The 14,434-nt window shown below is 42.6% G+C and overlaps 1 protein-coding gene across 1 annotated transcript; it reads right to left on the bottom strand.

Moving 5' to 3' along the window:
* Positions 1–3,488: 3,488 nt before the first annotated feature.
* oaz2a (ornithine decarboxylase antizyme 2a) lies at positions 3,489–14,222 on the bottom strand (the record flags this gene model as incomplete). Its single annotated transcript, XM_079223856.1, is given in 6 exon segments — positions 3,489–5,625; positions 6,288–6,373; positions 6,910–7,082; positions 8,040–8,120; positions 8,122–8,188; positions 14,113–14,222. Coding segments are annotated over 6 exon segments (648 nt in total). The 3' UTR covers positions 3,489–5,494.
* Positions 14,223–14,434: the final 212 nt, after the last annotated feature.

The raw sequence follows: 14,434 nt of genomic DNA, 5'->3' as shown, positions 1-14,434 counted from the left end.
TCTTTAAAATGTGACTTCACCCACAAGGTCGGGTCCTGACTCCGCCCACTGCATGATTTAGAAAAATTAATGATTTAAAAAGTGAGCAACGGGCTGAGGAAAAGTAAGAAGTATTTTTCTATATATAAATACATTTATTGACATAGAAAAGTCAAACAGAGCATTGGCCTGCAAGGTTCAGGGTGGATTTAAACAGTAGATGGCGCGTTTCAACGCATGAAACAATAATTTTAATATCTTAACATGTGCTATCATTTAGTTCACAGCTTAAAGAAAGAAAAAAACGTTTAAATGAGAAGTACCTCTTTGGTCAACCAGTAAATGACTTATCCCTCCATTAGTCTCATGAGATGTTGGGATCTTTACGGGATTAGAGCTAAATGTGTGTCTGCTTGAGGACAGAGCAGATGCTCTTAATGTATTCTGCATGAATTGTGTAATGCATACTTTTAATCCGTTATGAAATGGAGGCCACGATTACGCAACGATAAATATGTTCTTCTTTGTTTAAGGTGCTGGGTGTTTTCCAGTCCTCGCTGTAAAAACAGGAAATTTCTCTTAACTTTTAATCCGATGTTTTCTGGGTTTAGCCGAGTGGTTAACAAGAGAGATGGTGGTTTTAATGTCAGTGCACTTCTTGATTATTATATGGCAACATCATCAATTCAAAGCGGATGTGGCCTTTTTTTTTTTTACATGTTTTTTTCCAAGAGCAGACTTATGCTGAATCCATTTTTCTTCATCATTCTTCACTCAACAATCACAATGGATTTTAGAATTATTTACTTAAAAGAAACTGAAATACAGTATTTTGCAAAAGTTCTCACCCCTTTGGTGTTTTTCCTATTTTGTTGCATTACAACCTGGAATTAAAATGGATTTAAATCTGGATTGTATGTAATGTGCCTACATGAAATAGTTTGAATTTGGGCAAGTGATGTGTGTGCATATTATGAATTGTATTTCTTTATTTTATTTCTGTGTCATTCCAAAGATTTGGCCCATCCCACATGGGATTAAATTGTTCTTGTGAAAAAATCTTGCTAAGGAGCTTTTTTCTTTTCTAAAATCTCCAAATAACTGGCCAATTTGTAGGTTTCACATGTAAATCAGCCAACCAAGTCTTTGTGCATCATCCATATTTACACAATCAATGAAAATTTAACTATTTCCTAATCTGGCAGCAAAACGGACCGATTTGCTTTTCTTCTTTTAGGTTTACGTAGCATTCACCCCTTTAGCTACGAAGCCGCTAAACAACATAATATGTTCTTGATACGCTGACGTTCATGTAAAATTATTGTAAAAAGCTCCTGAACAGCTAATAAATATGGTGAGAATATCTTTGCGCTCCTCTGTTTCAAGAGAATGGAACGTGAACATCTGTATCTGCTGATGAGGCACATGTGAAACGACCCAAAGCTCCAGAACGATTATTTAGTGAGCCGTAGTTACATCAGGGCACCGTTAGATAACAAAACAGAGGAAAGTAGTTGACAGGCTCTTCAGAGGAGTCTCTTTAGAGCGGATTAGCTATCGGCCGGCTGGTTTTAACTCAGCTCAACGGTGTCTGGAAACCGAGACGCGAGGATGTACGTGGGCTCTTTCTGAGAAGCCGTGTGCCGTGAGTGGAGCTGATGCGGTAACGAACGGCTTATCAGCCGCAATCTGAGGTGAGTTTATGTAAAGTCATGGTGAGATTAAGGCCAGCGGGGGACGATCTGCCTCTGAGGGATTAGTGACGCAGCTTGAACGCCTGACTTCAGATGTTCAATGCACCGTTGTGCCGGTGAAGGAAGGCCCCAAACAGCTGGGCGTCCTTCGCGCTCATTTGTGGCTTCGAGCATAGACTGCACATAAGAAGAGGACATGGTCACCATGACGTCACCATATTCATTTGTGGACTGACCTTTTATTTAAGCCTTGCGCTTGGCATTATGGCTGCCGCCATCTTGTTTTTTTGCAACCATAAGTACCGTAAAAGTCGGGTTACAAGCCGCTACTACCTTCGGTCAGTGTCCCCGTTAGCTCCCCGCTGTAGCCAGCTAGTGCTCCTGCTAGCACTCTGCTAGCTCTCCGACAACCACCGAAGGTAGCGGGACCAGCTCCGACTCGGCAGAGGGGAAGCTAGCTTGCGCTGCTGCTAGCTTGCGCTGCTGCTAGCTTGCGCTGCTGCTAGCTTGCGCTGCTGCTAGCTTGCGCTGCTGCTAGCTTGCTACAGCGGGGACACCCACCGGAGGTAGAAGCGGCTTGTAACCCAACTTTTACAGTACTTTTTTATTTTTAGGCGACCAAAAATGTTACAATTAAGTGGAAAACACACTGTGAAAGGGTTAGAGTTGTAAAATTAAAACAAAACTCAGACAACGCCGTGTTTGCGACCTGTCAATCACAAGGTAGCCCCGCCCTAAAGCATACTCTGCTTTATGGTCTGTTTTACTTTAAATGGGACCATAATTTACAAAATGAACATCATGCTGTATTGAATAAGACTTGAAACTAGAGATTGAGATCATAAACTCATGTTTACTGAGGTAATAAATCAAGAGAGACATAGTCATTTTACTCAGACTTCTACGAAATGTGACATCGTTTTGCAACCAGTTGCCGACCCCTGCTGGCCATTAGAAAGAATGCAAGTTTAAAGCGCTTCGATTATTTTGGCTTCACTTTTCAGACCCGAAGGTTTTGTTGGTAATAAGGCTCCAAATTCAGAACTGCCACAATAAAAGTAGAGAGACCAACAATATTTTAGAAAAACAGAAAACACATCTACGAAAACAGTGCTTTTGACCACTAGTGTCTCTTTGGAGCAATCTTTTTATAACGTAACAATGAAGGATTTGCAAATGTTTTATTTGGGAAGAAATGGATTCAACACATTTTGTTCCACAAATTTATATTTGGCCAAATACGGTGAATGTGAACACAGATTTGGTTTTTGTTCACAAGACAACTCACCAGTGCACTTTTAAATGTGCCCTTTTGCTTATTTAAATGTTTTTCTGTGAAATGTTTCATATTTTGTCATCCTGGGCTGTTTTTTGCAGGTTAAAGCCGTGAACGCAGGATTCTACATTCTCCTTCGGGCGGCGACAACAACGGTTTGAAAAAGCAGGTTGCTGCTGCATTAGAGACACCGATATAGCACAGCCGAGTTCATCCTGCACCGGACACTGAAAATAGATCTCTAGATCAACCAACTTGGGAGGTTGTTGCCGTCTTTGGCGGGAAGCCAGCGGTGAGCCGTTATGTACTGTGAGCTGAGCCGGTTGGGGGATTAGCGCCTGAGTCAGCAGTCGGCTGGATCAGAGCTTCCCACAACTACTGGTCATGAAAAAAAACACTTTCATTAGCTCAAAATCGACCTCACTGCTGCTCTACTTCAATGTGTTCTGATCTCACAGTCTTAAAAAAAAAGAAGAAGAGTATGCGACAGATAAACGAACGTGTACAGAACACAATATGGAAGCCTGGAAACCAAAAACAGCCATTAAAGATACGTTTTATTGTCCCAACCGCCTCCAAGACAAAAAAGTATGGATTGTCATTGAATGGTTGCTATAACTACGTCACAGACAACAAAATAAAATCCCTAAACTATTACAGTAAACATTTAAGAAATATACATACATAAAAATATACCTCTGAGATTTTCTTTTAATAAATTGACATTTCCAATCAGCTCATAGTCCGGGGGCTCAATCAGTAGCGATGAAGACTTTCATGATCTGAACACATGCAGAAGAGGAAGAAAAGGCCCCCCCACCCCGTCCCGACGCCGGCGTGGAACACACCGCGACCACGATCCTCGGAGGCGAGTACAGCTGGCGTGGGGAATGTTGGTTATAATATTGCTTTACATAACACACGAAGGTTCAGTTAGCTGATTTTTTTTTTTTTATGCTTTTTTTAAAAGCATAATTTTAAAAACCGACAGCATGTTACAGACAGAATGGATTCTTTGGCTTTTTTTTGTTTACTAAAATAAACCTGCACTGGATTCCTTTAAAAATAAAAAATAAAAATCTAAATTGCATATATGTAAAATCACCTGAAGCGCTCCCGTTGTACCTCTACAAGCCGCCCCACTCACAAAGCATGGGTCTGAATCCGTCATTAAATGTATGGGAAAAATAGACTCATTCCTCAATATAAGACTCAAGAGTAAAAAATATGAACATTGCACTCTCCTCTTCAGGCACAAAAAAAAAGCCTTGTTACAATCAAGCTTTCAACTGATGCGGGATGAAGCTCCAGGGCCGATGAAGCTCCAGCCCCGTCTGTGCATACGTCCATCTTCAAGTGTATTATTTCATCTTTTCATTAAAAGAATTTAGCTTTTTGACTTTCATCCGGATTGTGAGGAGACTAAAGGTTGCTTTTTTTTTACGACAGATGCTCAGCACAAACCGGGGCTCCAGCTTCACTGGATTTAAACATTGTATGTACATTTTAATGCAAAGTAACAGGAAGTGGAGCTCCTCTTTAATCCTGACTATTTTACGCCAACATTTATTCAGTTTATGACCTCTGAAAAAAAAGCATGTGTGTGCAAAGTGAAACAGTGAGGCAGTCCTCTCCTCTCCCGCTGTCGATGAGTCACCCCGTCAGCTTGACAGGTTGATTATTGCACAGAGGAGGAGGAGGAGGAGGAGGAGGAGGAGGAGGAGGAGGAGGAAGAAGAGGGGCGTTTACCACAGCTCAACATTCCGGCTGCGCTTTTGCTTTGACAGACTAACGGGATATCTACACATTTGTGGCTCGAGTGTTTTGGGCAGATGAGAGCAAAAAATGAGGGGGGGGGGGGGGGGGAAATCAACTGGAGTGATTGACGTGTGCTGGAATGATGCCTCAGGAACAAGTGAAAATAAATGCATGTGACAGATCAGGCTTTCATCACATCAAAACACCATGTTATTGACCATAATTCCCTCTTTCTACACAGCTTGCACACAACGACAAACCAACGTCTTTTCTCTTATAAAAAAAGGGTCGAAGGTGTCAGGAGAGATATGATGAATTTTAAATGTAAAACACCGCCTTCTCCTGAAGGTCAGTGTTGCTCGGTAGCACAAATGAATAATGTGACCAAGAGAGGAACCGCTAAGCAGAAGAAGAAAAGAAAAAAAGCCCAAATCCCAAGATGCAATGTGATGGCTTAGTTCAAGCTACGCCACTCCCTGTTTATCCAATCTGCAGAGATCCTCGGGGGGGAAATGTGGGGGGGCGGAGGGGGGAGAAGGAAAAGAAGGGGGGGGGGCTATCTGCACCACATGGAAATCCCATCAGTCCCAAACACTCCCCTTAAATCACAAGTCTATAAAAAAAAAAAAAGCTGACACCTCCCTGTCAGTGAAGAAGGGTTCTTTAAAAGGTTCGTGTCAGAGCGAGAGCCGAGGCGGCTCCGATTGCGTCGGGGAGAAAACAGTCAGAAGGCGTGTTTCCGTGGGCGTGAGGAGGAGGAGGGAGGAGTCAGGAGCCCGGGTGGCAGTCACTCCTCGTCTGAGCTGCTGTTGTCCAGAGAGTAGGCCATGAAGGCCAGATCGGGCCGGACCGGCACCATGGGGTGGCCCGGCTTCACCATCTCAAAGCCCATGTAGTGGAACGTCTTGATGATGGACACTGGAGGCGACAAAAAGATACGAGAGGCTCAACTGGAGGCACCTTGTTTCTGATGTGCAATTTGCACAACATCGGCGAACATGTCCTGCATTAGTCTGTGCTTATGTTAGCATAGCTTAGCATAAAGACTGGAAGCAGATAGAAGCAGCTAGCCTGGCTTTCTCCGAAGAACCTCTGGAAGCTCATTTATTAACACACATCTATTTGTTCCATCTTGTTTGGTTGATGACGATGGTGGCGGTTTTATGATATGCCGGCACTGATGAAATTGTGTGTGTGTCTTAATCTTTGTTCTCCGTTTCATGCATTTTATTATAATTCATGTTCAAGTCAGCCTGTGATGCAAACCACATTGCCCTTTGGAGGCAATTAAGTTACAGTTGGAGTTGAATCTGATGTTTTGTGGTTTTGGGGGGGATCAAACCGTTTCTTTGGCGAACAAGCAGCTGGGAGCATCGAGGCATCCTGTCGTCACAGACGTCTGTACCGAAACCTGTGCCAACCTGTGGAGGCTTAGCAGTGGCCCCATAACTGGTTAATCCAGTCTTTCTTGACGGCATACTCAGTTTAAGCTATTCCTTTTTCTAAAGCGGCAACACCCTGCTTCTACAAATAAAAAACAAACATGAACCAGTATTTCAAAAATAAGAAGAGCATCTTACATCGATCCTCTCTGTTTTTATGGAACCACAGGAACACATAGTTAACTTTGATCTTCTCTTCCGCAAACGCCAGCAGAGCGGTTAGCCTGAGGATGAACAGAGAGAGAGAGAGACACGGTGAGCGCCGATGATGCACACAATGTTTTTCTTTTTACGTAAGCGCTTCAACTTTACATAACGATGCAGTGGCAGCTGCAGCCAGTCGTGCTCAGCCGACTGGCTCTGCGCCCGCAGCAGGCAAGGTTACTCTGCTCTGGCATCGATTACGGCCCAACTCAAGCCCGGGCAATTAAAACAGAAACTCATTCGCATCCATTTTTTATTTGACACACATAAAAAAGAAAAACATAATTATCACAGCTTCTTGTGTATAGTTTTAGACCCACATAACTTGCTCTGTTCGCCTAATTTTCTTATTTTTTGCACTCAATCAGATCATTTTGACGCATTAAGAAACTACATAACACAAAGAAACTTAAAAACTGTGCCCTGTAGAGACTTTGTTGTAAATACATTTCTTTGCAGCCCTTTTCTTTTGCAACCTTTAGGTTTCTTTCGTGTCAGGAAAACACAGCATGGGGATTTTGTGCGTTCTAAATTCGAGGTCTTAACACATTCCTACCCTTCTTTGCTCCCGTCCGCCAGCGGCCCAGCGGGGATCTCCAGGAAGAGGCTGTCTCCTGACAGGGCCGTGTCCCAGAAGGCCGAGCGGCGCTCATTCAGCTGGTAGTTGAAGCGAAGAAAAGAAGGGTTCCCGCTCGCCGGAGTGGCCTGCGTCACCGTTAACTTCTCATCCTGAAGGGACAGGGAAGAAACATTTGGTTCATCAATACAATGCTATTTTTCATCATTAATGCAAAGATTAATTTTTAGACCGGAGAGAGCTTCAGCGGAAGAGAAGGTCTTGACACTTCCGAGCCACAGGAACAAAAAGTCGCTACATTGTAGGCGAGTTTTGTCAGTTTGTAGTTCCATGTCCACGGCTTCCATTGAAAAAGACCTTCTATTGGACCATAGCAATAGGAACTATAGTTACATACAGAAAAGTAATTAAGAATGAATGTTCTGCATTTTCTCTTTTCCTCAACTGACCCCAACTCAAAATACAAAACACGTTTTCTTCTTCTACATCAGGAAACATGACTTACCCAGTACACCACTGGGCTCTTTAAACTTAAAAAAAAAAGTCTGAAGACAGCTTTCTGCTTCCGAGAGCAAACTCGGAACATGTAAATGTGTGTAAATACTGAATCAACACAGTTGCATAACACAAGTACACAAGAGTACATGAAAGTGGAAGTATAGGAGAGTCTGTGACCAAATATGATGAAGCAATAATGTCACAATGTTGTTGTTTTTTTCTGCTCGCTGAGGACAGATGAGGATGTTAGTATGACAGTTGTGACTGATCCGTCTGATCCTAAATCTTTAATCCCCGGGGACAGTCAGTCACATGTCTGGGGTAGAATTTTACACTCACTGACACACACACACACACACACTCACTGACACAGTTTCTGAAGTTCTCCCTACATGAATATAAATTTCTCCGTAATGTAAAACTCGAGCCCACAAAGTGAAAACGAGGCAAATGATCGAATTCATACATTAAATCCACTGCAGGTGCTTATGATGAGCACGGATTTTTAAACTTAAAAAATAATAAAAAAAGAAGATACAACTCATTAACAAGTTGTTGAATGAGTTAGATACAGCTCCTCTGTGTAGTTGTGTGAAGTCGAGGAGCCTCACCTTGTGTAGTAGCACGCCGAGAGAGTGATCCCTGACCGTCCCTCGCCCACTCGGGATCTTCAGTTGTGGGTGAGGGGCATCAGGAGCACCACAGAGGCCCTGGGGACTGAGGGAGGGAGCCGGGCAACCGGGGGCCCGATAACCAGGAACTGGAAAAGGAGAATTATGAATTGGTTAGAATTGCATCTCCTTTCCTGTACGTGCTCTAAAAATGTTTTAATAAAAATATATATACAGTATATATCCTTCCACACACTACTTTTCCCTTACTGCTTCTAAATAAAACAGGCCTCTCAGGGTCCTGGCTTAACACTGTGTGATAAGTTCAGTCACTGAAGGGACCTTTTTTTTTTTTTGTTGGAACATAAAACCCTCAGGACATTTTAAACCTTTACTACCCTTCAAAAAAAATACACTGTGGAGTTGTTTTTCTTTACGGCAAGCAACTTTTTTCCGCATGGATCCCTCACAAAACACATTTCATCTTATTCTTCAGTTAGTTGGCAGAAACACATCAACAAACATAGCAACCAACAACGAAGGGGATCAAGACGCTGGAAGGATGTAAACAAAGCACAATAAATGTGTAATGAGGAAGGAGATGCACTGACTCGTTTGACAAACCTCAGAACCGTCGCGTGTCGACGAGAAGACTTGGAACATGTGACTAAAACCTGCTCTGATAACGACGTAAACCTCTCCGCCCATTAAGTCACGTCTCGGTTATTATTGGGGAATGATGGAACAGTGGAAAAAGCTAACCGAGAAGGTTTTGATGAGTTTTATTTTGTTTGTCATGTCTGAATTGAAAATGTCTGCGTTTTTCCCGATCGAGTCTGGCGGCTTTCAGGAGAGAATATTAACTCTATGTTTTGTACGCGCATCAATTATTATATTGGGGAGAATCAACATTTTTTGGAGAGACCTACATGTTTGAGTGTGTGTATACGGTTTTATGGAATGCAGAAATAATTCTCTTTTTAAAAGCATGTCCATTTCTTTAGCAGATCAGTACACTCCCTAAACTGTTCTGACGCGTGTTCTCCAAATGCCTGGAAGGAGTCTTGGCTTGTAGGATTCGTCTTACAAAGGAAAGGTTCTTGACTTTGAAGACTCTCTGGAACTTCGTGGCATTAAACATGACACTCAGTCGTCATGTTAGTCAGGACTGGTTGGTTATATATAGATTTTGGCATATTCCTCCAATCCCGTGACCCCAATTACTACAAATTCGAGTCATAATACAACAACAAAGGACAAAGCCAAACATGTGACGCGGGCTGATTGTTTATGACGAGCCCACGACAGGCTGAATGAAAGCCTAATGATTTATGACCGTATTCAGAGTCGCGGACGGGTTGTGCGTGTGGTGGAAGGCATGCATGGTAAACAAGCGCATGATCTGTAAACGCCTCTTCAAATAGCATGGGAGGCTTTGGGGGAACAACCATCTCTGGCGTTTTGAGTTACAGTCGTGCATCTCAAAACCAGACATGATGGCCGCCGGCCGCCGCCGCTGCCAGACGGGCACGAGGGCAGGGGGAACTCTCATTTTGTACATTTTTGGGCCTCGTCATGAACGTTTCCTCAGCCTCCGATTTGTCCCCGAGAGACGCAATCTTCGATCTACCGCTGCATCAGATAGACCGACCCGTGTGTGTGAGTGAATATTGTTATGATCGAGTCGCGCCACAAACAACAACAGGTGCGTGCGTCTCGTTTTTTTACGAGAAAGGGAGGAGCCGTGCATACCGGACGGGTAACCCGAACTACCTGATCTGCACAGTGAGAGCCAGGAGAGCGAGCCATGGCAAACAAAGCTCATTATGCCCGGCCTGATTACTCTGCAGCAACCGCACGCATCCTTCCCTCCCCCGCCCCCGTCTCATCACTTCTTGGTTCTCATCTATGCAGAGAAAACGTATGCAATATGACACTTTAACATAAAAAATGCATGAACTTATAAGCAGGTTTTTTGTGCAAAAGTATAACATGCAATGAATTTAGAGGTTTCAACATCGCAATAAATAGATATACTGAACTACGGTAACTTAAACTAAAATATAACCTCAGGTTTTCAGTCTCAGCACATGGGAAGCAGCAGAAGGTAACTTGGAAGTCTCCTCTTAAAGCAGGCGGGTTTCTCCTCATTTATTACAATAGTGATGAAGACTGTGTCGAAGACAACAGGTAGGACGCAGATGGAGGAAGAGATTAGCACCCTTGCCAAGACCTGCTCCTCTTATTCCATCTGCCCGTCCAGAAACAGACAGAAGAGCCTGCCCTTGATGGAAATGCCAGCTTGTTTTGAAAGGCAACACTTTCGTCTTCTGACATTTCAGCCCCCGCCCCACACACACACACACACACACACACACACACACACACACACACACACACACACACACACACACAAATGAAGCCACTCCAGTTGCAGAGCTGCAGCCTTAAGTCTCCCTAATAAGTCACGAGGTCCCCCTAAAAACTGAGTTTAGGTTACGTTTTCGAAGACGGTCGGGGCCGAGCACGCTCACGCTCACAAGCCTGGGCTGCATTAATACGCTTGAGGATTTAATCATCCGTGTGTTGCAGTGAGACTCAAAACATGTAAAGTTCGAGGGCATGAACAGCCGAGTTGGCAGACTGCTGAGGCAGAATTTAGCCGAAAGCCAAGAAACACACAATTCAATCAAAACAGGAAGTGCTCTGGCAGGTTGTCCAAGAAGACTAAAACACACCAAACCAACTGCTAACACTATAATTACGAGCTTAGTAATGGAAAAAAAAAAAAAAAGACTCAACTTCAACCTTCATTTTCAACATAAACAAACTTGTTAGCCCACAAACTAAAGAGGTTAGGTTGAAGACATAAACAACACGTCGCTGTGTGCAGGAAAGTAAACCGGAGAGTCTTCAGACCTCCTCGGACCCCTGGGAGTTTGGCAGGGCAGCGCGTCTTTAAAGATGTCGAGACAGAGACAGGAAAGGCACTCATGCCTCGAGTAATGACGGATGTATCCCCGGCCAAACGCGCTGCACTGACCCCCCGGACCCAAACTGTCTCTGCGCTCGCCCGGTCAGACACACAGAAGACAACACAACTAGTCTAAAGAACCAGAGCAGAGGATTCAAATTAGAAACAAATGTGAACATGTGCCACTGTGGGAGGGTAGAATACTTATTACGTCACATGATTAAGTTAAAATAGAAGTCACAACAATTTAAAAATCCACAGTACTGTGGTGCACGGGATCATTTCAAAAACATCCCTTAAAACACTCCGAATAAGGCCTGAATTCCGACACCTACATTGGTGTAATTCTGCACACTGTGGCAACAATAAATACCGCTATGACAACAAACTGAAGAATGAGCAAAGCAGCGTCATAATTCACCAGCATTTGAGCCTGCATGACCACCTCTTGAGAAAACAAGCTCATCAAAGGATTCATCCAACTGCAAAGAGGGTGCGTCTGGCACCAAACCCATCTTGTGGTGCCATTTTTGCATTGGGTGGTGCGCCGAAAAAAAATGCCTGGCATACTTATATTTCAGTGGGTGAAACCAGGAGCTGCCAACAAGCCTGCTTCAACAAAAACACCTGGAGAGGAACTGAAAACCACTGAGTTGTTTGTCATTGTCTGAGTTCATTGCAGAATAAGCAAAGAACAACAAAGCGGGGTCGCACACCGACAGGAAAAAAAAGATGTGAAGATGACAATGGCACTAAATGTATAACAGACACTTTCACTTTACCGCCACAATTGTCCCACTTTGTCAACTTCTGACTATTTAATAATTTGATTAGAGCTGAAACAGTCAATCAATCAATTAGATAATCGGGAGAAACTAAATCAGCAATTGCAAAATTGCCAAAAATTAGGGCTAACTGGTTTCAGTTTCTCATGACTGCATAGCTATAGGAGGACTGCAACTACTTATGCAATTATTTGTATTGATCGACAGATTAATTATTTGGTCAATCAAATTCCAGGAAATATTGACAAATGTCAATCAAAGTCTCCCAGAGTCCAAGGTGATGTCTTTGAATGTCTTGTCCAAAAAAAAAAAAAGATTTATATCCAATTGATTCATTCTTTTCGCTCCAATTGTTTGGTTTTAGATTGTTGGGCCGGACAAAACAAAACAAAACATTAACGTTAATGTCAACTTGGGCTTTCGGGAAACTGTGCACTTTTTTTTTACTATCCGACACTACATGTGCAAACCAAATGAAGAATAAACTGTGTGGAGTAAAGCAAATGTGGAGAGCCTCCTCAAGTTCAAGTGCACTTTGTTAACTGCATGCCTACGGTCTGCATCACCGCCTCGCCTGAGTTCAACCACAACAGCCGAGGTTGCCGTCTCCAGATGAAATTGGTCGGCACAGTTAATGTTTTAATTTTGTTACGGAAAATTCAACAGCGCTCTGTTCCAGAATCTTCCGAGCGACCTCAGCAACCAGCTGAAAAGATAAGTCTGACAGTCAATTAAAGGAGCACTTAGTTATCTAACACTCCTGTAGGTCAGGTTAGATAATCCAGCTGTTTCTGACTGAATGCACCCCACTTCACGCCACACACACACACACACACACACACACACACACACACACACACGATAAGTGAACCAGTAGAGGGGAGGGGGGTTATGCAACCAGGCTGATGTAGGCCAGTTGATGCCTTCAGCTGACATGGCCATAACAGTCTGAGAGCTAATATAGTCACCGTTCTGGCTCACAGCATCAATGGACCTATCCCTCTCTGCACGTCAGATGATAAAACCCACAGAGGACAAAAACAAGGCCTATGCCAAGTCCCTATAGGACGATTACGGCAGGAACATCCAGTCCAAAGCACGACAGTATAAGGTCATTATGCGACAGAACAGTCTGTTTTTAGGTTTGTTTTAGTTTTTTAACATCTGCCTCTTGGGACTACAGATGGAAAATAGCCTCTTGGATAACTCTGGCACGTTTAACAGACTTTTTTTTTGTATTAATGTGCACTGTCCCCTTATTAGAAAAAACATTTATCAATGACTGCAGCATGCACAGTGTGAATCTGCATTTAGTGTCTTTGTAAACGGCTTTAAAACAGCAGGCTAATCTTTGGGCCATTTTACAGATAACATAATGAATCTCCCACTTCATTACAAACATCAACAGATTGACCAATAGTGAGAATAAATATTGGTTGCAACCGTCTTATAGTATTTGAACAAATAAGAAACAATGATACTTCAAAAGTTTCATACTTAGGGATTTAAACTCCATTTGAATAGGGATTTAAAATATTAAAAACATGCGTGCTGTGTGGTGTCGAGACCTTCTTATTCACTTAAATGAGTAATAATTTCCTTCACGTCTATATACATGTTCAATTATCCTTTGTTTTTGTGGTGCAGCATCCAATCCCAACATACATGTTCACGTCACGTCTGTTTACAGTGCCATATGTGCACATTGTACTTCAATACTAATTCAAGGTACTTGTACTTTACATGTTATGCTACTTATTACTCCACTACATCTCAGAGGCAGATATTTACTTAAAGCTTGAGTTATTATTTACTTTTCAAATGTTTTATTATTTATACAAAATAAAAGTCAACTAATAGGTTATAGTAGCTATATTATTGCAATATCATATAAGCAACCCAACAGTATATAGAGTAATTACAATGTCAATAATAGTATATTATTCAGAAATGGGCCATTCTGCATAAGGAGTACTTTTTGAACTTTAAGTAGATTCTGCTGCTGATACTTTTCTTTTACTGAAGTAAAATGTGCAATTCAGGAGGACTCTTACTGTAAAAGAGTTTTGTTTTTTTAACTGGTTACTTTATAAAAAACCTGACTACTTCCTCCTGCACTGCTTATCTGTCAGTGTTTTCCTGTTTTGTTGCCATATACCTAAAAGTCAAACTATTTTAACAAGCTCAACGCTATAAATATTTAACAACCTCAAACCAGCGGAAATAAACTACCCAGCTGCACTAATTACAACCACTGGCATCCGCAAAGCGTTTCTGTTGTCATGTTTCTAGAAGAACATTAGCAGTCTCCTACCTTTCCTCTGTGTTCAGCATGATAGCTTCGAGGAAACACGGGTCTTTAGCTCCTTTTTCACAACTAAAACAATTACTATTGGATAAAAACTCGACAGACAAGTCCACCATCCGTAAATGAAGATTAAAAACCTCGCTGCGGTAAAAGTATCTGGTGCGTTTGCGTTGCGAGTCTCAGACGCTCCGCTGTGCAGCAGCGAGTCTGCGGTCCACAGCAGCAGGAAGAGAGCTTTTATAGATGGCTGCAAGGCATCATGGGTAATCCGGACTGGTTTAACGAGCCCTCACGAGAAGGTAAACAAACTGGTTAACACCTTCTTCTA

This window comes from Taurulus bubalis (assembly GCF_910589615.1).
Source record: "Taurulus bubalis genome assembly, chromosome: 9".
NCBI classification, from domain to species: Eukaryota; Metazoa; Chordata; class Actinopteri; order Perciformes; family Cottidae; genus Taurulus; species Taurulus bubalis.
The sequence above is the reverse complement of the archived record's forward strand: the minus strand, read 5'-3'. Positions and strand labels throughout refer to the sequence as shown.